Below are 25531 nucleotides of genomic sequence, written 5' to 3' on the forward strand. Positions count from 1 at the left end.
TGCAAGTGTCTTGTATAATATTAAGTAATCTATACACAGAGATCAGTATACCAATGCCATCTATGATAAAAAGGTCTCAAACAAAGGATTGTTCAATAACATTTTCCCTTAACCATAATTGTTTAAAGTGATAATAGTTAAACAAGGCATCTGTTCCTACATTAATGCTGTTGGCTTTGATACCCAAAATTCATTCAATTTCTCTCTCTTGGCAGAACCTGGAAATTATGGTCCTTGATTTGAAGCAAAGACAGTGGCCTGGGAGGAGTTCCCTCAAAGATTAAGTTTATATCTCAAAATACAAAGAATAGCATAAGCCTTTTAACAGACCAAACCAAGATAATGAACCACGATTACCAAACACTTTCCCCCTCAAAGGAGTTTTCACACTGCCCTCCAAGTTGGCGGTTCCCCACACAAACCCTTTTTGGGTTTTTTTAAAGCAAGTTGTAGTCAGGCTAATGCGCGTTAACTATTCTACCCTGCCTATAGCCCTTACTTGCCCAGGGAGTAATGTCAGAACTTCCTGCTCCAGTCTTCTGCCAAAAATCACTTCCTTGGACTCAAAGGGAATGTGGGGGAGGACATATCCATGCACAGATTTATCTACCATACTGATAATGCATCAAGGAAGCAGAAAAACCACCACTCACAACCAAATCCTACTACGGTGGGTTGCTAATGTTATTTTCCTCTGTTAAGAGTGAGCACTGCACTCAAATCCCTCCTAAACACTCTTTGTGCTCAATTTGATGACGCAAATGACAACTGGCTCCAAAGAGTCACCATGAAGAATAATCAAGTAGTTTAAAAAAGAATAGAAATAAAGGAAAAAGAGCCTTCCACAGAGTAGAGTAGGACATCTTTTCCAACCTCACTGCAGAATGAGAGATGCTTTCCCGTGCTTATTCAAGCTGGTACTGGGGACGCACTGGCTAAAGGAGGGAGGCATTCTTATCACCATTTTAAGAGGTGTATGGACGCCTGGACTTGTGAAAGAAGTAAGAAGTCTACATAAGGTGAGAGAAAACAACAGCTCACTGCACCACAGGTGAGTGGCAGGGGGGGCACATGCCCCCCAAGATTGGCTCTTGACTTGGCACCACTCAGGATGGGACAGTTTTTTTTGCTGCGTGGGCCAGCAACGTGTTGCTGGGGGGGGTGGGGGGGAGAGGCACTAAGCCGCAGCACAGAAGTATGAATGGATATGGGGCTTTTGGCCCGTCCCCGGGCCTGCCCACAAATTGTGCCCCCCCAGACTCAGGAGGCACTAGTCACCCCTGCTCTGCACACTTCAAATACTCAGGAATTTAGAAGCAAGAAGATGAACCACGTCCAGAGAATCAGTGAATGAGGAAATCATCCAAGTGGGTAGAGCTATTCAGTGAAGTAAAAATAGCAAAGGCAAAGCTAAACAATAAGGTAATCTATAATATAAAGGGAGTAAAGATCCAAACTGGGTCAACAGAGGGTAGGACTAGAGCAGCAAGCAAAACAAAAATAGCAAGGAAGGAAAGATAAATATGAAGTTCTTAAAATATATAAGCAGCAAACAGACTGACAAGGAAACAAGCGGGGCCATTGAGAAGGAAAAGGAAAAAAAGCCCTGGCAAAGGAGGCCAGTATGGCTCTGGGCTTCAATTTATCCACAAGTGGAAGGCAGGAAGGCACAGAGAGAAAATGAGAGAGCTGAGGACCTTCATCACAGTAGCAAGGAGGAAGAGGAAGGAGCAAAGTTCTTCAGAAAATTATAACCATGTGAATTTAGCAACAGCTCTGCCAGTTCCAGAGTTAATATACGGTTGAAAAGAAAGAGGACATGCACTAGGGCTGTTTCTGAGGGATTGTCTAATCTAGCCATCACCCACTGGTTTTCTATCACATTTGTATGGGGAGTTTCAATGAACCTACCTCAATTTCCCTTTCACTCCACCGGTTGCCATATTCCCATGTGCTAGTTTGATCACAGCTCCAGGCAGGCCACTAATATTCTCCCCTCCCTTGGGGCAGCAATGACTCTCTTAAGGAAACGGTTATACTCTGAGGGTCAACAGTCTCAGGTCCCAGTCTCAGGTTTTGGACACTTGGATCTAGAGCTTTCAAACCCCTTTGGCTGGCATGTGTAGGAGAACTGGAGACACCCAACTCCTCTGGGCTCCTGTCCAGAGACCCTGCACAAAGCAAGCAGAGTGGCTCTTCCCAATCCTTTGCCTGCCTTGTTCTTTCCTTCCTTTTTCCTGTTATCCTCTCTACTGGCTGCCTGAGTGGCTCCCCTCAGGCGTGGTGCTGACGAAAGGTCCTTTCAGTCACTCACCCTCTCTGAGCCTTTACTTCTTCTTTTCAAGACCTATAGCCTTCTTCTGGTCTGTCCATCTCTTGCAGAGCCAGCCATCGGCCCCAGCTGAGGAGTCAGTTCATTAATGGCTCTGACAGTACAGGGTATACACTCACCATAACAGGAACAAAATACTTGTATGAAACCCTCCAGTTTTTCCTGCACATTTTGCTCTCCACTCCTCTCCTCAGGTATCTGATACTCTGAACATGCAGGTGGTCTTCCCTATACAAGATGCAATGGGAGCATCCTAAACACTGAAGAAACTCAGTATGTTTTAAACATCTGCATTATGTAGCTGAATAACTAAACCTGTCTCATTGGAAAGAAAAGGAAACAACAACAAGGCCCAACGACTCTCTTCAGCAAGAACAGAAATAAGAGGCTGGGGTCTCACTAAGGGCAAACAGGGAAGCATCAGGGACAACAGAGCACCAACTGAAATAAGAAATGACCAAAGAGCTTGATTTTCACTGTGAAAGGTACAGGAAGAAACCTACCTGATAATGTACTACAAAGCACTGCTCAGCGAAGTAAAAAGGAAGGACATGATTGAGAAGCTTAAACCAGGGCCCAGAGTATTACTACTAGCTTTAGCCATTCAAATATCCTCAAAAAAAGCCTAAAAAAGTTTTTTTAAAAGTTCTCATTTTATTTTAGATGATACATTTTGCATGCTGTTTAGTTACCCTTCTGTTTTTTGCATCTTAGGATGAATTTGCATCACATGTCCAAGCTGTTTTCTACAACTATTGGGCCTACCAACTTACCTTTTCATTTTTATTTGTTAACAAAAACTGGGATTCTCACCTAATCACATGCCTCCAGAAGCTGTGGCTTTAAGACAGACATGAAATAACACAAGGCTCTTGATAAAATTGCGAGACGTGGCAACACCAAATACATTTCCAGACAGGAAAAGTAGCTTAGAAATTACAAGTTAATTTATCCTGTACACTACTATGGTAATGGGTCTGAAAAGAAAAGGAATGACTTTGGAGACTGAAGTTAGTGGATGCTTCTTGGATTTATATGACATGACCTTGTTTCTGTTCTGGTCTTGTTTCCCTGTGCTGTGCTGGTGTTAGGATGGTGACAGGCAACCCCCAACACATGCAGGCAAACAGTGCGTGCAGCTGTTATGTAGCGAGATAGCTGAGCAAACTGCTAGCTATTCAAGATTTTTTTTTTTTTGTCGGGAAAAGTCCCACTCACCACAGATGTAAAGGAGAGTTTTATCCTGTGAAAAATGGATTTGTGGAGACGAAGGAATCAATAGCCTCCTGACAGATCTGCTTCTCATCAGAGTAAACTACCCACCCTGTGACCAGACTGCTGCTGGTACCCAAGTTAGTTGAGACCTCGCTCAGGTCTGACAACACTGCACTGCAGTCACTTGGTATAAATATGCCCTCAGCTACAAATGTCTGTATGGTACGGATGCAACCTCAACCCCACAGGAGAGCACTGAAAAAGGCATGCGAGAAAGAAGCATCTCAGGAAACACTGAGGTGACACCATTCCATTTTGACCTCGCTCCCCGTACACAAAATCACTCAAAGCTGTGTCTGTGGGTTTTATAATCAAAAGGTACAAGGTGAAAGCACCCCAAGGGCCAATGATTTCCAAGCAGGAAAGCACTGGAATAGGTCAAAGGCATTAAGCTGCAGTTCATAGAACTAAGTTAACATTATGTCAGGGGAAGCCAGCAGGAGAGAAATAGGAGCACTAGGGGAACAAAGGTGATGAGGGAATTAATGGGGTGTGCTCCATCAGCTTTTACATATATACCATAAACAGCAAAGCACCTTCCTGGCATTGCTCTAATGAGTCTCACCAAGGAAGTTTTTCTCATTAGCTTAGTGGAAGCTGCCCTCCTGTGGTAATCTATGGAAAAGTGCGATGTGACAGGAGTTACCAAACAGGAACAGCCAAAGAAACACAAGAGAGATCGAACAAATACAGGAATTGGCATGCTCAAACTAGCAGGCAGAGGCAGGCAGGGCCACGACCTGCTGAGATTACAGGTGCTCAGAAAGTATGCCTCGGGACCTCTGATGAAAGTACATAGGCCACCCCCTTCTGTCCCTTCCCAACACAACCCAACTCACCTGCTGTGTTTTTAAAACATCTTGGCTACTAAAACAGAGAACAGTGCGGTGCTAGACCCCTCCACATCTCTCCTCTGATCTGCGTAAGTATCTGACATTTCATTGAGCACCTTGGCATACAGACCCCAGGCAACAGGAGGAAAGTCATAAACTAGATCTAAATTCAGCAATGCCAATGTTGCAGTGAGAGTCAGGAAATATCACAAATAAGCCTATCTGTATCACTCAACAGACAATGAAAAAGAGATGTGGTTCACCAGGTGAGGGGTGAAACACCTACCCACAAGCACACCCACAAACATTGTACTGTACTTCAGTACACCTCTGAGCCCCAATCCCCCCTCACACACATACAGTGAAGTTAGTACTTACTGCCTTGTGAGGCTCCTTCACCTGAGGCAGCTTCAGTGTCTGCAAAGAGAAAGAGCTGCACTTAGATTTGACAGCAGATTCTGTCAAATGTTTGACAGCACACAGCTTCTGCAACTGCCTTACTGGGGGGGCTGTAGTGTTGCAAATCCTGGCTCCTCAGTCCCTTCTTCTCCAGTCAGCTCCCTCCATCTCCACAATATTCATTCCATAGCTGTGTGCTGGCCCCTTTCTCTATTGCACACACACCATGTGGAAAATTCACAAGAGTGCAGACTCTGCATGGGCTGCTGCTGCTCCGAACCAGCTTATTTCAGCAGAAAGAAGGCCCTGGAGGTGCCCAGCTCCTGCAGAGGGAGGAGCACCTGGTGAATTTGCAGGGCTCCTTTTGAAGGCAGGATCTGCGTCAGATTAAAACCTGCTGAGAATGGCTCGGCTGGTGTTATCAGGAGCTTGAGGTATGGGTCAAGATCAGGCCCCTTTAATGATTTTCTTTTGTACTGAAGCTGTGTTGGAGCTCTTCAATTCCGGTGCATTCGTTTTTTGTTTGGTTTTTTCATTTACATATATATCCAAAGCAACGACATTTGGTTCCTGAGCTCAAAACTGGGTTGCTTTTTACATAGAAACATTACAACCAAGTGTCGCCTACACCAGCCCAGCAACAAAAGGCTGTAGCTTAGAATCAAACAAGGACCTGAGCCAGGAGTCCAGAGCATGGTGTGTTTGGTGACAGGGATTTCCTGGATCCCATGCCCAGGGCTGGCTGCTGCTCAAGTTGTCCCATACCCCTGTGCACTACCAATACAATATGACCAGAGTGCTCCAACTGAAGTCATTTTAGATCAAATAGGAATGAGCTGCCTGCGGCTCATTTTCTGTGAGGGCCCCCTCAGCTATCCTCCAGTGGAAAGTGCAAAATCTCTTTCTTTTTCCTTTTTTTTTTGAGCAGGCACTTAAAACAGTGAAGCAGATGGACAGGAAGCTGAACATCCTTGAGAGTTTGTGGTTCAGATGGGTGGCTAAGTTCAGAGAGGTATATTCAATAGTTCAAGTGTTATTAACTGAATATGCAAATATAAATGTAACATTTTTCTACTGAATGTTTCTTGAAATAACTAATGTGCCTAGATTCTTGGCAACTACAATAAGCATGGAAATATAAACAGAACATAATGCCTGCCCAATATCATTCCCCTGGGGGAGAGAGGGTAGAGCACAATGGCATGGTGTCACTTTTCTGTGTACTCTTTGCTTTCCCAATCACAGAGCTAGGTCCAATATAAGGAATAGGTGATCACAGGGGGTGAGGCCTCAACAAAAAATGGTACAAAAAGCCACTGTAGTTCTTCCTCTGACTGACCAGCACTACATTGCAGTTTTCATTTCTGGGTTCTCGGGGATCATTCGTGGGAAGATAGGAGAGACAGCCCTGACCACAGCAGAGCATGTGACCAGAAATAACAAACACCAATGATCATATTACAAGCCCTACATGAGTACAATGAGATAAGGCTGCAAGCTGGGAAAAAATTCCCAGTAAAAATTCAGAAAATGTAAACATTTTGACTTCAGAGCCATGTTAAACTGCATACCCTATGTACCAAACTGTATTTTAATAACCACATTTTAATAAAAGTTATTCCAGATGTTCCACAAGGGCAAGCTAATGTTACTATGAAAATCACAGCAGTTTCATTTCATCGCTTTTTCATTTTTAAATTTGCAACCTTAAATTATTAATGCAAGTTTTTGCATTTAGTTTCCCTGCTTCTAACAAAAATACATATACAAATATATGGTTATGGACCTTGGAAATTTTGCAATTCTGAATTACTAGTCTGAATGTCTTTCATGTGTGTGTGCGTGCGTCCGTGAGAGAGAGAGAGAGAGAGTCTATGTACATATGTATTTATCTAAAATGATAATGATACTAATACTAAAAAGTAACAATGCCATGTGCACCTCAGGATTTTTGCACATCTTCATAAACTGAAGCCCCAGATCAGAATCACAGAATCTACAGAATGACTGAATCATAAAACTGTATTTCTGGACAGCTGTTATAGATTTGAAATGGCACTACTCTCTCACTAAAGTGAAAAAAACCTAGTGGTGGCTCAATGGAATGCTTTACCGTTAAATGCTGCACAGGTAATAGCATACACAAACCATCAATACTTTATACTTAAGTGTGGACAAATTTTATTTTTAATCCTTTATTATTCTGCTTTAAAATAGTTCCTTCAAATTTAATGTGTCAAAATTCAGTTTTTAAGTTCATCCTTTTCTGAGCTGCACATGTGCAGACATGTTGCAAGAAAGTATATTGACCCTGCTTGGCTAAATCAAGAATGGTTTCACAACCAAAAACTAAAACAACCCAACCCTGAGTCACCTTTCCGACAAAGTTACATACGTAAGTGAAAGTAAAGTGATCAGAATGGAAATTAGTTTATACCCTAAAAGTAACTTAAGTCAGTACAATAACCATGGCTCTATATTCCACGTAAGCTATATTGCAGAATGGTAAACCTGTCTTTTTCAGCACTCTCAAAAATGCTGGGGCTCTGATGGTGCAGTACAGCAGGGCAAATGTGCCCATCACCAAGCCTTAAATTTCTTAAATCTGTGTCAATATATTTTATTCAGCTATGAAAATGTACCGCATGTGCTTGATAAGTGGTTTTTCAAAAGCAGATAATTTGGTAAAATAAAAACCAATTTCCTTTGGTACCAGAAATACCATTTCTTTTCAATAAGAGTTATTTTCCCATCAAATTTCAACTTTCTATCCCCAGTTGCTTCGGAACCATAGCTATTCTAAAATTATTTCCACAATACATATGTGAAGGGAAAAAAATGCCTCCAACCCCCATACCTCCATGTTTGAAAAGTTGAACTGGTTATCCTCCTATTATCAATCTTTTCACTATAAACAAACAGAATTGGACAGAGACCAATCCAGGAAATTTTAACCCCAAATTTGAAAGTACTGCAAAGTTCTGAGAGAATCAAAAAAGAGGATGTCATTAGAAACCTACACTCAATTTTATTAATATTATGAGTAGTAGCATTATATCTGATCCTCAGCTGATGTATCCATACTGAATTAAAATGGCAGTCAATCTGAAAGTGAGGTTCCTTACTGAGCCTTGCTTACTGAATAATATAATATAATAAGTAGGGACCTACCAAAATCGCGAATTCACAATTTTTGTGGAAACCGTGAAGTCAGTAGGTCTCCCATGAAAAAATGCAGGGATTGCAAAAAAGCAGGGGGGGGGGGCGGAGGAAGGGAGGGGAATAAAAAGGAGCTTTAAACAGAAAACAGAAGGAAGCCCTGAAGTAGGGAGGGAAGGAGAGGGGGGACCTACTGAGAACCCCCACGCCTCTGATTGACCAAGAGGCCCCACAAGTCCCAGAGATTGTCAGATGGCCAATCTTAATTTGTGGTGGGCCCACCGCACCCTGCTGTGAAAATGGAGACCGGTGCTGCACTCAGACCACGAAATCGGGGAGCAGCTGGCCCTGAATTCAGTAGGTCCCTTGTTGTATATTAAAACTACAGTTATGCCCTACACGGAAAGACTCCTTTGTTATTCTGTCAGAACTACTAGAGTTAACGTTAAGACTTGCTTTATAAACTTCTGTTTTGCCTTGCTCCAAACATTCTGAAAATGTCTTCTGGACAAAAATTTTCCATGCCTAGTCTCAGTCTAAAGGTTTATTATTTTAAAATCCTCTGAAAGTCTAGTAAAATGGCCTCTCTCCACCTTCTCTTCAATAAATGATAAATGCTTTCCTACTCACATCACTAAAATATGACTGAACCATTTAATGTCAAATGTTCAGATGCTAATTCCCACAAGTATTAGGTCCTTTCATTGTTTAAAAAACGTGAATTTACAAAAAACAGTGATACCAAAAACATTCTGACATGCACGCACATGCATGCGCAGCATTCATTTTTGCTAATGTTGGTATTCTAGATAACAGCTATTCTCATAGCTAGGCAATGCAGCACTTGGGTCTCATGCACTACATTCTGAGTTCCTTATGTCCCAGCAGGGTTTAACATTGCTCCAGAGGAGGAGAAGGAAGGTCGCTGGCTCTTGCATAGTTCCTAAACTCTTCACAAAGGAGTCTTTCAGCTCCTCTATCTTAAATGATATTTTCATTTGATTGTTTGTTTGCTTTAAAAAGAAAATGGTACTTATTTTTATTATTTTTTAACAAATTAAAAAATACATGCTTATATTGAAAAGCAGGGAAAAGGGTGCTGCTCCTCTGAAGGTAAACTTACACTGGATTTCCATGCTAGAGCTTCAGATTTCTAGGACAAATCAGGCTAAACATTTTAAGATATTTTGCTGTCTGAAGCACTAGTTGACTGTGAGCTCACTCCACCACTTTACACCCATTTCACTTCCTCTGACCTTCCAACCAACCCTGAACAACACAGGAAGACCGTGTCTGTTTGAGTCAATACACCAGAAAAATACCAAGTTTGCCAAAAGGAAACAAACCATTCTTGAAAGTGAACCACCAGCCTAAAAAAACATGTTTCTACAAAACCAAAATCTCCCTAACCTCTGCTAAGTTGGGAGGAGGTGGAGATGAATGAAGACAAAAAATTCCATGAGATGCCTCTGAACACCAAGAAAATAGGAAAGCAGTCTTCTGTTCTGGAGGACTGACATCAAAGATCAAAACCCCCATACAGGCCACAGGTGTTGCAGTATGACTACTTACAGTGTAAGCCAAAACTGCAAGAAATATAGGGATAAAATAATTCCCACACAGCAAAAACAATAAATAAGCAAGCCTCAAAGGGATGTGTCCTCTAGAAAATAAAATAAAACAAAACAGAACATCCACCATTATAAGAAACGTTCCAAAAGTAACAACAACAAAAAAATCAGATGGGCACGAGAATATGATTTGTCCATTCCTTGTCTCAGGGCAGAATCTTCACCACCAAGTGGTGGCATCCCTCACTGGAGGGGAGTTGTGGCAGTAACAGTCCTTTGGATAGGGAAGTGCACCATATGGATGACTTCATTTTACCTGAATTGAAGCACGTCTGAGGTGGATTTACAATCCGGTAAGGCTCAGTCAGTGATAAAAGAACTTAATGACCTGGTGTCAAAAGAAACCAAGGACATTTTTGGTAGCTTTGGACCATTCCAGGTTAAAAAAGAAAAAGGGGCTTCTTAATAAACAATTAATCTGGCCACTTCTCCACAGAAGCATCCCAGGAAGAAAGCATCCTGAACAGGTGGGCAAGAAACCAATTCCAAGGGAGCTGTGCATCCTTTGAAATGAGCTGATGTACTGGGGGGCCACATAACCTGAAGTTCTCAAAACTATAAAGACAGACAGGCAAATATCAACCGACTGGAGGTTCACTGAACCCAAAGAAAGGGCACATGACACCCTAGCTGAATTATGGTAGTTGAGTGCACAAAGGAGATGGGAAGGACTTCAGCAGCCAAAGCTGCAAGAGCTTTGAATTTAAGATCCCATGGCAGAGATTGAAGATTGTGAATTTAAGCACTCAGTGAAGAAATGCAAAGTTAGGGTTGTATCTATAGCCTTCAATCTGCCCCATATACAAAGCACATGGTCATTTATTACAAATCATTTGGAAATGAAAAGACAAAAATAAGTGTTTCCAGGGGCCTAGGGATAACAACTTGACCACGCTAAAGTCAATGGCGACTCCTACTGACTTCAGGGAGTGAAGTGTATCAGGATTTCATTTTAAGTACTTAATTGGTTAATTGGTTGTTTTTACTGTGAGATATAACATACTGTACCTGACTGCTATATTAAGATAGTGCCTGTGGACTCCAACTGAGAGTAGGGTCTCAGCAAGAAACCGTCCATATTAAAAAAGCAAAATATTTCTTGAAAGAGTTAATGTTGCAACGTAACTGCATACTTTGTACTGGTCAGCAACTAACACCATTCAATACTGTACTTCTTTATGCTGTTATGCTTCAATTATAGCATGGTGTTAATCTGTAGCACTGCTCAAATAAAAGGCTTTCATGAATTTTCTTGGTATTCACAAAATTGTATCAAATATTAGAAAATGCTGTGCATATTTACAGTTGGAGAAAAAATTGTATAATATAACAGTACTTTTTGTGAAATAGTATGCTTTAATTACACGGTCACATATAATATACTTTCAAAATGGCATTTAAAGATATATATTAACCCTTAATTCATGCGTATGCTCATTTCTGCAAGTTTAAACTTGTAATGTTAATATTACATTAATGCCTACTATGTTTTATGCTGGTATTTTCACAGCAGCCCTGGAGAGTTAAATATCTCCTACCCTTAGACTCTAAAAATTCCAGCCGTAGTCGTTATATTGAAGAATGCACTGGCTAGTATTCTTATTTAGATTGAGGCAGCTTCAATACGTCTACAACTTTCAGGGCACGTCTACATGTCACCATGCTTTAGTACTTCTTTTTGGAAATACTAAAGCACGGTGCAGTATGGGCAATTACTGCGTCATGCGTGCAGTGCATGGTTAGATTTTGCCACTACATTGCCATAGTGGGGCACTATACTGGGGGAGTACATGTAGACCCACATGATCGTTACGTCACTGTAGTGTGCCACGTGGTGATGTAGCATGTCGCTACATCGTCATAGGGCAATGTGTAGATGTGCCCGCAGAGATTTACTTTACTGCTCATCTCAAAAATGAAAGATAATAAATGCAGTTCCACATGTGATGTGCTAATTTCAAAAGTCTCTAATACTTATTTCATTATCATATTTCTTCAAAAAAAGACACATCTGCATTTTGACCAACTCAAGTGTGTAGCTACAGAAAAAAGCAGTAGCAGAGCAATGCCTTTCCCTAACCCTACATTCTGTTGCTTCTGATCTGTGACTAAGCTTGAGAAATTTCATACCAACGGTGCATTTAGAAAGTTACAGTTAAAAATGGGATTCTAAACTTGAAGTGTCCTTTGAACTTTTGATACATCAATGGTATGGAGATACTACAATAAGCTATAGAAAAATGAGATAACGGATATAGAAGATAATGCCTCTAAGCATTTAGGTAACTGCTACCATCACCATCTTAAATGTTTAATTCCCACAGAATTCCCCTCCAGGACAACATTCAACAGCTCTGAATAATTTGTTAACAGCCCGCCAATATCCATAGACAGGAAATTTGCTCAAACCATTTTTGTGGGCCTGTCATGTAACAACTGATTTCTAACACAACAGAGACGGAAATTTTAAAAAAAAAGGATGGCTGGGCAGGAAGCTGGGGAGCAATGAGCAGATCACCTACTACTGCTACGGCAATTGGACTGCTGACACAGACAGATCTGTGCCAAGAAAGGCAGCTTCTCATGTGGAATGCTACATCCGATTGGAATGATCCCAGCATATAACACTGCACCCAGTTACAGCCACAGGAAGAGGCCCATGAAGAAAATTTCAGATATCTTATTTAATTTTGCTAAATGCAATCAGTTTATGGTGCTGTCCGAAAGAATGCAGCTGGAGCACAGATCCCGCTGAGTCTGACAACAACAGCAGAGGGCAATCCTAACACAGGGCCATGTGGCAGACTGATAGCATTGACAAGCAGTAGCAGCAGAGGAGCCACTCAGGCCTTCCCAAATATGTCTCCTGAGCATGAATGTTAATGTAGAATTCCCAAAGGTTTGAGCAGGAGAGAGAGATACCTCTATGCGCTCGCACATGGGTCTGGAAACAGTTGTAATACTTGTATTTCTTCCCACATATTCCACATTCATAAGACCCTGAAAAACAGGACAGAAAAGTGTATATCACCATATTAGAACAGCAACAGATGGCACCATTATACAGAGACAACCACAAACTGGGCAGAGAAGAGTACAACTTACAGCAAGGGAATATTTGGAAGATTCATGGGAATTATGGCAGGAATCTATACCCCATTGGCCAAGTTGGATTCTGTGTTCTGACTCATGTAAGAGTACTTCACATATGTTGCTGATCTTCCATGTTCAGTACATCTTTGGAACCTTATTAATAATGTGAAAGAACCACTCTCAAAATAGTCTGAATTATGTTTTGATAATAATAGTAGCTAAAATTCTAGAGGCCAAAGTTAACCTTGAATTAGTTCCTGGTAGATGGGGGAAAAAGAGTGCAATCTTAAATAAAGGCAACATATAATTATGTCTTGGCAAGTAGCGTTCAAAATACCTCAAGAAATGTAATAACCAAACAAAAAGATATGGTAAATATACATCAAGAGAAAACGAGAAAGATAAAAATTGAACTTTTGCTCTTTATAAGTAAAATCAAATGATAATTGCATTCCCTCCTCTCAATTTGTATAGCTAACCTGTTGTTTATAAACAGTCAACAGACAGAAGTGAAGCTGAGAGAACAAGTCATAAAGATGAAATTACTCAATGAATTTAGCCTCTCCTGTTCACGGGATGTTCATGAGCAGACAGAAACTTGCTCATATCTGTTATAGTTCTTTGATGCTATCTTTAGCTCCAAGAATTGGTTGTCAGTCGTTTTTACAAGTACACATAATTCATTATTTGTATTGCACTGGTTAGCTACAACTGGCCAGATAACACTTGAGGTACTGTTTCTGCCTTCCAGACAAGGAATATGGCAGGAAGGGTAGAAAGTTGCTTTGCAAAAGTTAAAATTTGATTTCTGCAAAAGCTTGGGCATGTGACTTTGAAAGTCCCATTTCCCAACCGTGCAAACTGTGGACGTGGCCAGAGTAAGTTGCAGACCATTTTAACACAAATTCACAGGCTACAGGCTGTTTTATTCACCCAATTCTAATCAAAACTGATGTCTCTCAAGGAACAAATCTCAACTGGTTGTTTTTATTTCTTTATGGTTATATCCTTTCTTTCTCATTTCATGTCCTCTCCCTTGGGAGAAAATGACTGTCCCCTTTGTTTCTAAACAGAGCTGAATTCTACTCTATCCATCAGAACCATTGCTAGCATCACTTGAGAATGTCTTTGGGCTCGGAAAGCTATTCCTTTTCCACTAATGCTGAAACAGCATGGGGAGCTCATAGGAATATACCATAGCCTATTACACTATAGCAATAAGGTGACTTTGAAGTAATATTCTGAAATTCTGTATTTTTGTAAGTATGTTAGAAAGGATATGACACTCAAATGAAACTGAGTTTGGTTTGTTCCTTGCCATGTTTCTTAGCAACAATTAATAATATTTTTTTAAAGAAATTTAAAGGTTGACTGCTAATGCAAGAGTAAGTCTGGTTTTAACAAATTCACCATCAAATTCTGGACCTGAATCAGTTGACAGCATCCCTCTGAAATCATTTTACATGTTAAATGGTTATCATACTTGTCCTACAAAACAAAACCTCTTGTTATAAGAGACAGTTCAAAAGAAAATATAGCAAATATTAATATACTTATTACACTTGCGTTACAAAGAATCATGATTTGTGTTTACAGCAAAAGATAAGTCACACCAACAGGAAATATGAAAGAGAGCCATTAGCAATAATCACCTATACCAATAGCAGCTTTGCCTACGTAAGAAAAAATAAGAACAAGGGACTTTACTCTGAAAATCTTTCTTTAATATATCTCCCCACTTCCTGTGGAAATTATTTCTGTGGCATTTAGGTGCATTTGCGTGCAGAGCATTTCATAAAGAAAAAAAGTCCATACATGTGACCGTGCTGCCTTCTGGCTCAAATATGAAGCTCTATTTGAGTTGCAAACACACACTTAGGAGATTGTGCATCTGAAAACAAGTGACACTAAGAGGTGAGAAGGATGGATAGTGCTGGCAGTGCCATGCAAGATTGCCTCCTGCTGCCCCCTGGCTGTCTAAATCTCTTGATCCTTTGTTATTCTAGCCACTGGCTTTTCCTAGTAAGAATTTGTCAGTTTGCTGATATGTGGTCCTGAGATGTGGACAAATAGGGCCAAAGTTGAAAGACCCGCCAAAGTCTGTTTCACATGAGACTGGAGCCAGCATTAGAATCCACATCCTCACCAGTGAAAAGCTAGTGCTTTATATCACTGTCAACAAGAATCTATGGCTTTCTGTTTTAATTTTACCTTATATTTATACAGCACAAATCCCTGTAACTATTGCTCACTTTGCACAGTACCAAACACTAAAACAGTGGCTTTCAGAAGAGCTTGGAGCACAGGGACTACTTGCCCCATAATACAATGAAGGAAGCAGAAAGTATGGCTCCATACAGACTTGTCTTTGTGCCTGCTCCACATCCTCAAGTAAGGGCTCCTCTACCCATATCTTCTGAGCTCTTGCACCGTAAGGCAAGAACAGTTACAAGCACCATGTCCTGAAGACAGCATAGCTTATAGAAGGTATGGAACCCAAGTAAGTGTTCTGTGGAGCTAGATTTTTCCAGTTGTGCCAAAGTGAACATAATGGTAGAGGCATCAGTTCTGAAGCTGATCCTATTATATGATGTTATGTGGAGTGGGGTGGTAGAAACAGTCACATGCCTCCAAATCAAAGGTGGGGATGACTTGCCACAATCAATGTGTTATTTAATGGGGAGGAAAGATGTGGTGAGAAGAGACATCCCTGCAGGTCACAATCTTACAAACAGCATGCTTGTGTTGGCTTAGATACTGCTGCTTTGGCCTTGGGGACACCTTGGGCTTTTATCCATGTCAAGACAAGTCATGCAGGTTAAAGCTGCTTCAAATATGAAAAGAGACAGGGAAGGGGGGTGTTTGGTTAATCAGTGCATTAGATTTTGTCAGGCTTTTACTAAGTCTTGCATTTGGAGTATGAGCAACATGCTAGTTGCATCCAGAGCTTTCCCTCACTCTTCAATCCCTGGTTAAATTTTCACACCTTTCCATCACATACCGGACGTGTATCTCAATGCATGGTCAAAAATCCAGGTGCCTGAATATCGATTTCGTGTATATCCAACAGGAGAGCCACGTTCCACTGCTTTTCCATCTAAATTGCGCAAAAAAAATCAGAAAAAGCCCTTAAAGTGGATGAATTTCCAAAAGGTAATGATGGCTGAAAGCTAGTAAAAATGTCACATGCTCATTTGATGTGACGGCCTTATATCAAAATGTCAAAAGGCCACAGAGAGTTTTGTACGGCTTTGTGCAGCACCATTTTATCTAGTGTAAATACTGGGCTCCCTAAAGTGCTTGCATGTTAAAATAATTGGGCAACTCTGCAGGTAGAGCATGAGCATCTTAACTTGAATCAATACAAATTAGTTGATGGTCTATAAGCAGAAAGGTTTGCACATGGACCTACCCTCTCCATCCTTGTCTCTTCTAGGAAACATTTATGACCCAATACTCTACCTGATGACATATCATGGCTCCAATGGGAGGGTTTAAATAGATCCTAATACAAAATTCCTTTTGATTAAATCCCAAATTATATAAACTATTTCAAAATCCAAATACCAAAATAATGAAATTCTTAATATTCCAAGACAGAAGTTATCTTGTCTACATGTATCAAAGTCCCACACCCGATCCTCTCAAACTTCCAGCAAAAGTGTAATTTCTACTGCCATTCCTCTAGGCTTCCATATAGATTTTGTGGGAGTTCACCTGTCAAACTCTTCTACTTAAGAAACCTTAGCATCAGTGTTATTCATCCAGCCCAGACCCACAGGCAGCATGCAAAGTCATAAAAAAACCTTATATTTCGGAACTGCTCTGTGTTAGAAACATGACCACCTGGTATATATGAGGACAGCAGGGCATTCCTTATACTTGCTTCTAAAGATGTGGAGCACAGAGGGATTTGGGGTGTCAAAGTTCTGGCATTCAGATACTGATCAGGTCCCAAAGTTACTGCTAATTATTCTGCTAATTCAACTTACTTGTAATGCCCAAATAGGGACCCAATGCCCAAGGAAGTATTAGCAACTCTTCTGCAGAAATGAAGAGCTTAAGCCAGCGGTCCCTAAACCACCATCCTTGAAGCTTAAGTGACCAACACTCTGGGCATCAACCACTATTCAGCTCTAATACACAATGGAGCTTGGAATGGTCCCAATGTAGTGAGAACAAAATTCTGAGAACAGACAGTGTGTCCAGCCAGAGCCAGGGCACCATTGTCAGGGGGGGCAACACGCACACGCACACGAGCAACCCATGCTCACAGCTGCACTCTCCCCCAGGCCCGTCACACCCCGGGCAGAAGAAGCAGTGCTTAGCCCAGGCAGGCTCCCTGCCTCCAGCTTCTGCTGGAGAACCATGCTGGTCTGTCTCCTTAACCGACTGTGCCCCATGCCCCTGCCTGCCTCAGAGAGGGGTGCAGGGAGAAGGGAGGGACACCAAAATATAAGTTTGTCCAGGGTACCATTTTCCCTAAGGCCAGCTCTGTCTCCAGACTTGATATAGACAAGCCACCTCCCACTGATCTGACAATACTTCTTCTATGGTACAAGAAGAGGTATCTTGTATTAATATATTACCAAAGTGGTGGTAATTTGTCTACTTCTGACTCATTAATTATACTTTATTATGCACCATAGAAAATTATCACTTTAAACACCCCAAGTTCAAATCTCCATGAAGACAATCACCCTGCCTCTACCTTCCATGTGATTGCAGCTCTAGCAATTTCTACAGTGGGCAACTGAATCAATTCACCATCAAGGTTTGACAAGGGAGGCCTTATGGAAAAACCCTCATGCAGCAGCAGATAAGAAGCAGCTTTCCCTTAAAAGGTCTGAAAGGGAAGGGTTAGAGCCATAAACTATTAGCAAGCCTGGATCCCACAGTCCAAGAACAGCAGCAGTACATTGCCAGGCGGCAATGGCTTTATTGAAAGTTGCAGAGATGACTTTGCAGCTATGGAAATATTACTTGTTTGTGGTGTTTGCGAGGGAGTAACTGGAAGTGGAGGATGCAGAAAACCTGAATAGGAGCCAGCTTGAGAAACCACAAGGAACTGATATCTGTGCACTGCAGTTCACACAGAGAGCAGTATTTGGTGGCCAAACAGAAAAGTTATTCAGAGCAAATCTGAGTGTCACCTCCCAACTGAACAAGAACCATGTGAATGGCTGGATGAATGGATGCACTTATGGGCCTCCTTTCACAATGGAATTGGAGCTAACTGCCAATTGCCTCAGGATTGAGTTGGCTTTAAAGAAACCCAGATAAAAGGGTATAAAATACAAAATATGATGCCCAACTCATTTAAAGGGGAATTGCTAGCTAGGAGATTTTTTTAGTCCATTCCTTATTACTTTTAATGTTACAGGATATTCTCAGCATTTTTGATATTGCTTCTTGAAATTTTAAGTGAGTTTGAAGTGGTGAGTTTAGGTATTCCTTTGGTTAATGCAGGAGACTTGATCCAATGACGCAGGAGGCCACTTCCATGTTCCTAATACCCACTTTCAAATTTGAAAATAGCATCTTCCCCCCTTCCGTCGCCACACAGCTTCCCCTTGCAGATGGCTATGCAGCTTTCCCCAAGTCTCCTGCATTTGGTCACCATGGCATTTTGCTATGTCCAAGTTCAGGAAACACCAATATGGCTGCCTCCTGTGTCTTTTTTTGGTTTTTACACTACTGTGGTCAATATTATCTAGAATGGGAATTGGCAACCCATGGCCTGGAGACCAGATTGGACCCGTGGAACCGTTGAATCCAGTCCGTGGATGTGGGGGCTTTGGCAGTATTTGGGGGGGGGGCTTTGGCTGTAGGCACTCTCTGTGCTGCTGCAGAGGCAACTTTGTGGCAGTGACCAGGCCCTAGCACCTGCCTTTGACCCAGGCTGGGCTGTTTGGGCCTGCAGCTAGAAATGGTTGCTTACCGCTGACTACACTTGTAGAAATCACAGGATTAGTGTTCGTGGGATAGCTGCTAGTGCATAGCCAGCAGAGGGAGCTCATGCACAGTTCTCAAACTAACATTATGGACTCCTAAACTCTAGCTTCTGGAGCCAGTGATGTTGCAGGGGGACAGACGGTTCACTGACAAAGCAGTGGTATCTGTTATGGTAGAGGTTACTTGTTTCCTCTGTTCAAGAGCCCTCTCTCTCTCCAGTTCACCCCTGCCTGCTGGTAGGCAAGGATTATCTCTGGGGCTCCAGCACTGCCAACAGTATTACGTGGCTGACTTTGCCTTGTACTCCTCCATTCTTTCAGGGGGTGGAGAAGCATGGGCTATCTGTGCCCCTTAATCTGGCCCTTGAACTTCTAAGAATAATTTCTACCAACCTGGAACCATGCTAAAGTGGATCAAGTTATTGTGTAAATAACTGTAGTATGTCACTTAATTCATCCCTTCCCTAGTTAAACAACAGCTTTCTCCTATTAGGCTGTGAAAGCCTGGCATATCCAAATGCCAGCCAGGCCTACTAGGTCGCTGCTGCCTCTGTCCTTCATTGTATAATGGCTGCCATAGCTGAAGAGGGGATGGTGAATACAGTGAGCAAGGATTCTGAACATCAAACACTCTTGAACCAGTTCCAGTCTGTCCCTGGCTAATGATGAGGTCTAAGGTTTCACTTAAAGGCAGGTAGGGTTAGGACTGTGAGCTTAACAGGGAAAACCTAGTGTAGTGCAGGTATAAATCACAATATTAACTGTAAAAAGGTTAAATTAAAGTAACCCAAGGCAATTAAAATCAGTTTCCTTCTTGGCCCCTTCAAGCTAATGTGGTACTCTCGCCACAGTCTACCTCAGTGATTTTCAACCAGGGTGCTGCAGTGAGATCCTTTTAAGTGTAATGCATGATATTAGCACTGATAGGTGTGCATATACCTGCACACGACTCACAAACTAAACCCAGGGATTTGAAATAGGAATCCTGAGCATCAAAATCTTCCTGACTTGTGTTGGACTTTCTGAGTTCTTTGAAACAGAAGAATTGCTCTATCACAGTCAAAAAATGCATGAAAGCACAAGGCTGGCATTTTCCAAGGGGTGTCTCAAGTTTTAAAAAGTTTGAGAACCACAGGCCTCCTTCATTCTATGAAATGCAGTGCATCCTTATACCAGCAACTGTTCTTAGGGTTAAGAGTTGTTGAACTGGTGGCAGAAGCAGTTCCATTTTAGATATGGGGAATCTGTCCTGTGACCTGTGAGACGTTTGACAGCACTTCTCAGTTTCTTTTAATAGAAAACTTTTCTTTTTATCTAAATTAAGTTATTTTTGGAAAGCATTTTTTTCATAACCCCCCCAAGCATTTTGAATTAAATCTGAAAATGCTTCTGCTCAACTAGGGAAGAAGGTTGGTCAATTTTGTCAAAAACAACTACAAAGTTTTCCAGTTTCAACTATTTTTTTTCCTGTATATATTCATTGGTTTTCCTATATACTCATGGGTTTCATATATGACCACTGCATATGTCATCTAGTTTCTTTTTCACTTCACTTCCCCATGTAAAATAAGGAGGGTTATTCTTCCCTTTCTCTCTCTTTTTGGCTTCTTTATTGAGGCTCTAAATCCTTAGAGCAGGGATTGTCTGTTGCTCTGCATATGCCTGTGAGCAATGCCTAGAACCATGTAGACCTGGTCTTTAAGCACAACTATAGTAAGGGGAGAGATGCTGAATAACCTTGTGGCAGGATACAGAGAAACTTTTAAAAACTCAGCTCAGAGATATATGATAGAGCCAAACCTTGAAGGACCTGCTTTTTTGGAAAACAAGGAATAAATCAGGACAGGTGTATTAGATGACAGCTTACCGAGTGTCTGCTGGTTGCGGACCCCACCAATCACTACACAGATTTCTGCTGGCACATCTCCTGGCCCATCCTTTATGTTCTTCTTGGAATCTTTGGTGTCATCCTGCCAGATCACCTCTTCGATATAGTCATCTGGTACCTCTGTTTTCACTTTCACCTCAGTCATCATTCCAGTCTCTTCACTGGGAGAAGACTGGGAGGTCACAGAATCAGAGCCCTCTGCTTTCGGGCTCTTTGGACTTCTCTTCAAGCGCTCCCTGAGTAGGAGAAACAGGAGAAATGGAAATTCTCATTTCAAGGTATCCTTTTATAAGTAACAGATACCTAATCTAAGAGACTTTGGGATTTAAAATGACAACGTGTAGGTATGTGCATTTGTGATAAATGTCCTATTAAATTTTAATTTACTTCTCAAAAGTAAGGAAATTTTGTTAGTAAAACATGACCCAATCTCAATCACTATAAACAAACTTCACAATGAAAAATACCAACCCATTAAATAAGAGCACAAGATCTGCTATGCAAGATCAGACCACTGGTCTCTCAAGTCCTGGATCCTGCCTCCAGCACAGATCAGTATTTGGCCTATCAAAGGAAAGATGCTTGTCCAGACAAAAAAATAAATAAATAAAATCTGCTCCTGATCTTTGCATTTTGCAACCCTTACAAACCTTCAGAACTGCTCAAAAAACAGAGTCTGTGAACCTAACATGCTGATTATCCTGAGCAACCCTCATTCGAAAGACTCTTCTCTGAATTTCTCCTACTAATGTGCAGTTTCTTCCTTTGCAATCCTTCGCTGCAGTGCAGCCCTCCAACCATAGTGTTTTGCCTAGGATTATTTAAAAACTTACATTAATGACCTGGAAAAGATGAAATTCAGATATGACATGACAGAGCTGGAATAAACACATAAAAATGTAAGCATTAAAGTAAAAAAAAAGCTTTGAGTGGAGTTTTATCCTTTTACACTAAGATTGGTAAGAGGATGATACTGAAAGCATTAAAGATCTATGGATCTAAGATAGAGTCCATTTTATTGTATGGAGAGGAAGTATGGGGTGTCGATGCCATAGTTCATTCAAAAATAGAAACAAATTATAAATTCTTTTAAGGCAGCTTTTATCCCTACCATGTTCTACAATTGGGTGCTCATGTGATCTGATATGGTGTTGCTTCATGTGAGCAGTTTAGCAAAACTAAGAATGATAAACTATTGGATAAAAATTAGAGCCTGTATTCCTATTAAATACCTTACACAGTACACCTTGAAAGTTTTTCCTCTTCCAAAAAAACCCCCACTACTAGGATAGTTAAATAACACCTACATTCTCCTCCATAAAAATGGCCTGGGAAATGTACTGACAGTCACTGACCCAATATTACTCTTATACTTAAAACAAATATAAATTTAATAATTAAAGACGCCAGCATGCAGACAGATATGCAGGAAGTGAGATCTTCTAAAAATCTCCTTTTTTGGAGATTAATAAAGCAGTCTTTTGACCCAGAAATCTACTTACCTGAAGTACAAAACTATAAAAAAGAGACCATTACTAGACTACAATTCACTCAAACTGAGATGTGCAGCTGTTATGGACAGGTGGTACTGGACCCCATACACAGACAGGAATGTTCTTGCAGGAAAAATGAGACAGATGATTTAAACCACTATTTGTCGTCTCATTTGTTGAAGAAATAAGGAAAAATTGGATCTCTTCATTGGTGGAAAACTTTAAATACTGGGCTAATGAGAAAAAAAGAGTTTGGCTTCTCTCTAATAATTTACAGCCTGACCTATACTCCCTGCGTGTACTGGCATTACTTGCACGAACAAGAGTCAAAATCAAATAATATTCCTCTTTTTTAATCTTTTGTTCTAGTATTAGGTATTGTTTCATTTTATCTATTTTTCTATCATTGTATGTCATGCTCTATTTTAATGTCTTTTAAATTGACAGAACATGTAGTCTTCTATGTTTTTACTAATAACCCTACATGATATACTTGTATTATTATATTACATATAATTTTATTGTCAATTTTACTGTATTGCTTCAGCAAAAAGTGGAAATAAACTACTGCTACTACTACTGTTACTACACTGTGAAAAGAGGCAAACAACAGAGAGGCTAGGGAAAGTGCAAAAGGATCAGGAGAATGTAGAAACAGGACAAGGAAACAACATGAGATTCAATTTTTGAAAAAACAAAACTAATAATGTCTTGGAGGAAAAGAGCCTTTATGAAAGCACATATCCTCAACAGAAGGAAGAAACCTGGAAACCTTAAAACTAGAAAACCTATGCCTGACAATGGCATCAAGTCCAATCTACCCTTTTTCACGTGATATGGCAGCAAAAGAAAGAGCAATGTTGGGCTTCAGACAGGGGATCAGAATGTAATCTGCCTGACTGTGCTAAAACCATTCCTATCACCAGTCTTCAGCACCTTATTACCAGAGATGAAGTAATCCTAACAAGAACAAAAAAAGAAAGAAAGAATTTTACAGGATCATTTTATAAGGACATATACCCAACATAAGTCAGCTAGTCAAAGACTATAAACTGAGAACCATAATAACAATTTATAAAGTACTCAGAGGACAGAAACACCACAAAGAGAGAAAAATTGCCAAGAATAGCTCAAAGTGTTGTTACAACTAGGAGTATCTGGTAACATAAGGAACAAGAAAGCTTAGGCTGAATATCAGATAAATCAGATATCTAACTGATGACCAGGGATCCTGGTTTTCTCCGTGTAAAAATCACAAATTATCTGATTTAAGGGGGGACCCCACAAATTCTTTGATAAAAAATTCCAAAATCCATATTTTTCCATGATTAAAATGAAATGCCACTATATATATATATATATATATATATAGGTACCAGTTGAACACAATATTTTATTGATATATTTACAATTTTAAAGCAATTTGGAAGCCTACCAGACCCTCAATCACTATAATAAAATAAATTATAAATACCTACACATTTTGACGTTTGAGTTTGGGTTTTTCTTCATGGAAAATCCAAGCTCCCTCTGCTCCCTTCACTCACCAGCATGCGGGTCCAGCCACGGCTTCCCTGCCCTCCCCCACAACTGCTTTGTGGCGCTGAGCAACCCTGATATGCTGGTGCCCTGCCCATGCCATTGCCCCTCACTACCAACCCACAGCCCCTTCACCCCTGCTGGTGCCCTCACTCCCCACCCATAGCTCCTCCCCAGCTGCCAGGGCTATGGGACCAGGGACCCAGGTCCACAGTCCCCTACCCCCACAGCAGCGCCTGACCCCCAGCTGCTGCCTGAGCGAGGCAGTGACTGCTGTGGCAGAGCCGAGCCTGGAGCCCGGGTCCCCACCCCGAAGGGTGGCACAGCCAGAGGGGAGCCCTTTGGGGGAGTGGATGTGGGCTGCCCACTGTGAGCTTGGGACTCCCTGCTCTGCCTCTGTCCCCCTGGGGCCTCCAGGGCCCCACAGGCAGGACCGGCATGGCAGGGCAGAGCAGGACCAGGCAGGGAAGCTTGTTGCCACCACCGGGAGCTCTGCGCTGCCATGGAGAGGTGTCCCTGCCTGCCAAGCAGCAGAGAGGGGCACAACTCCACACTGACATCCCCACTGCTGCTGGGTGGGCAGGGGGTGCCTTGCCATGGCGGTGCAGGGCTCACAGAAGCAGCACCAAGCTTCCCCACCCCACTCCGCCCTGCTGTACTGGGTCCCACCCTCTGGGCAGTGGAGGCCCCGTGGCAAGGGCAGCAGGACAGGGAGCCACAAGCCCACAGTGAGCAACCTGCACCCACCATGCGCACAAATCTGGGTATGTCCCCCTGCATATCGCCCCAGAACTTCCTGCTGCTCTATCCCGCTCCCCGCGCAGGCCCTGTGGCTGCACATGGCCCCAGGCAACCAGGCACATGCACTGCCCCGGCTGGGCAGCAGCCCAGTCCCAGGACAAGCCCTGCCCAACTCCCTCCCTCACTATGGGGGCCTCAATCCTCACCCCACCGCCCTCACCACTGCCAGATTTACCTACGGGAGCTGCTCTCCAGGCTGCCTAGCAGCCATGTGCATGTGTACATGTGCACATACACATGGCACCCCTGCTTGATCACTCTCCTCCTGCTCCCCCCAGCCCTTGCAGGCTGGAACTCTGCCAGCGTGCAGGGGGAACCCACCGTTTCTCACATTTTTCTTCTTTAAAGGAGAAAATCCAGGGTATTTCAGTGTTTTTCTGTGGCGAATGGAAAACCTGGATCCCTGCTGATGTGATCTACTAGAATGCAGAAAAGGGTAGAAGAGGAAGAGCCACTGCTTGGGTTACTTAAAAAAGACAAGACAAAACACCAACAAATATATGCTAAAATGAATCTTTTACTGGTTTATGGGGGTGTAAGTTGTAGTCGTGTTGGTCTCCAAACATAGGTAAACAAGGTTCATCCGATCCAGGAAGAGCATACACCAACTGCAGAGACTCTCAACCTGACTAAGGGTTTTTAAACCCGAAAGTTTGCTAAAAATTTTTTCCCAACTATTTAAGTTGGTCTAATACAAGATATCAGATTCACCCAAAGCACCTTGTCTTACTAGTCTATAACACTTGGTAGGAAGATTATAGGCAGATCAAGATGTAATTCTCATAAGTGAAAGAAAAAATGTACAGGGGGTGGGAGTGAAGGGGATGGAAGCAAGAGGAGCAGGTGAACCAAGAGAATAATCATCTATAACAATTACTGCACATCCTCCTACATGGATATAAAGTTGCTATTTCAAATGGGTCAGTCCCATTGGAGCTTCCAGACATTGTATAATATCCTTCCCTTATCCTCATTAAGTAGTGAAATGCACAATTAATAACCCCCAAATTGAAAGAGTTATCCCTGAACTCCCCCTATTCAAGCTTGCTCAATAACTATTCTCCAACCATTTGGGTTGGTCTAATAAAAGATATCAAATTCACCCAAGGAACCTTGTCTGCCTATATCCTTAGA

The 25531-nt window shown here is 41.8% G+C and overlaps 1 protein-coding gene across 9 annotated transcripts in view; it reads right to left on the reverse strand.

Annotated features, from left to right (window-relative positions):
- The window catches only part of ZNF618 (zinc finger protein 618), a 127318-nt gene that overhangs the window by 66280 nt on the left and 35507 nt on the right, over window positions 1-25531 (reverse strand). For 4 of the 9 annotated variants that reach the window (XM_025210436.1, XM_025210432.1, XM_025210431.1 and 1 more), the window contains exons 3-6: window positions 20544-20800; window positions 15724-15819; window positions 12552-12629; window positions 4819-4857 (exon numbers count right to left, since the gene is read on the reverse strand). In XM_025210436.1, coding sequence (XP_025066221.1) covers window positions 4819-4857; window positions 12552-12629; window positions 15724-15819; window positions 20544-20800 — 470 coding nt within the window. The remainder of the gene's footprint in view (window positions 1-4818; window positions 4858-12551; window positions 12630-15723; window positions 15820-20543; window positions 20801-25531) is intronic. The other 5 variants (XM_025210439.1, XM_025210434.1, XM_025210433.1 and 2 more) reach the window with 3 other exon arrangements.

The sequence above is a fragment of the Alligator sinensis genome, unplaced genomic scaffold, assembly GCF_000455745.1.
Source record: "Alligator sinensis unplaced genomic scaffold, ASM45574v1 scaffold610_1, whole genome shotgun sequence".
Lineage (NCBI taxonomy): Eukaryota > Metazoa > Chordata > Crocodylia > Alligatoridae > Alligator > Alligator sinensis.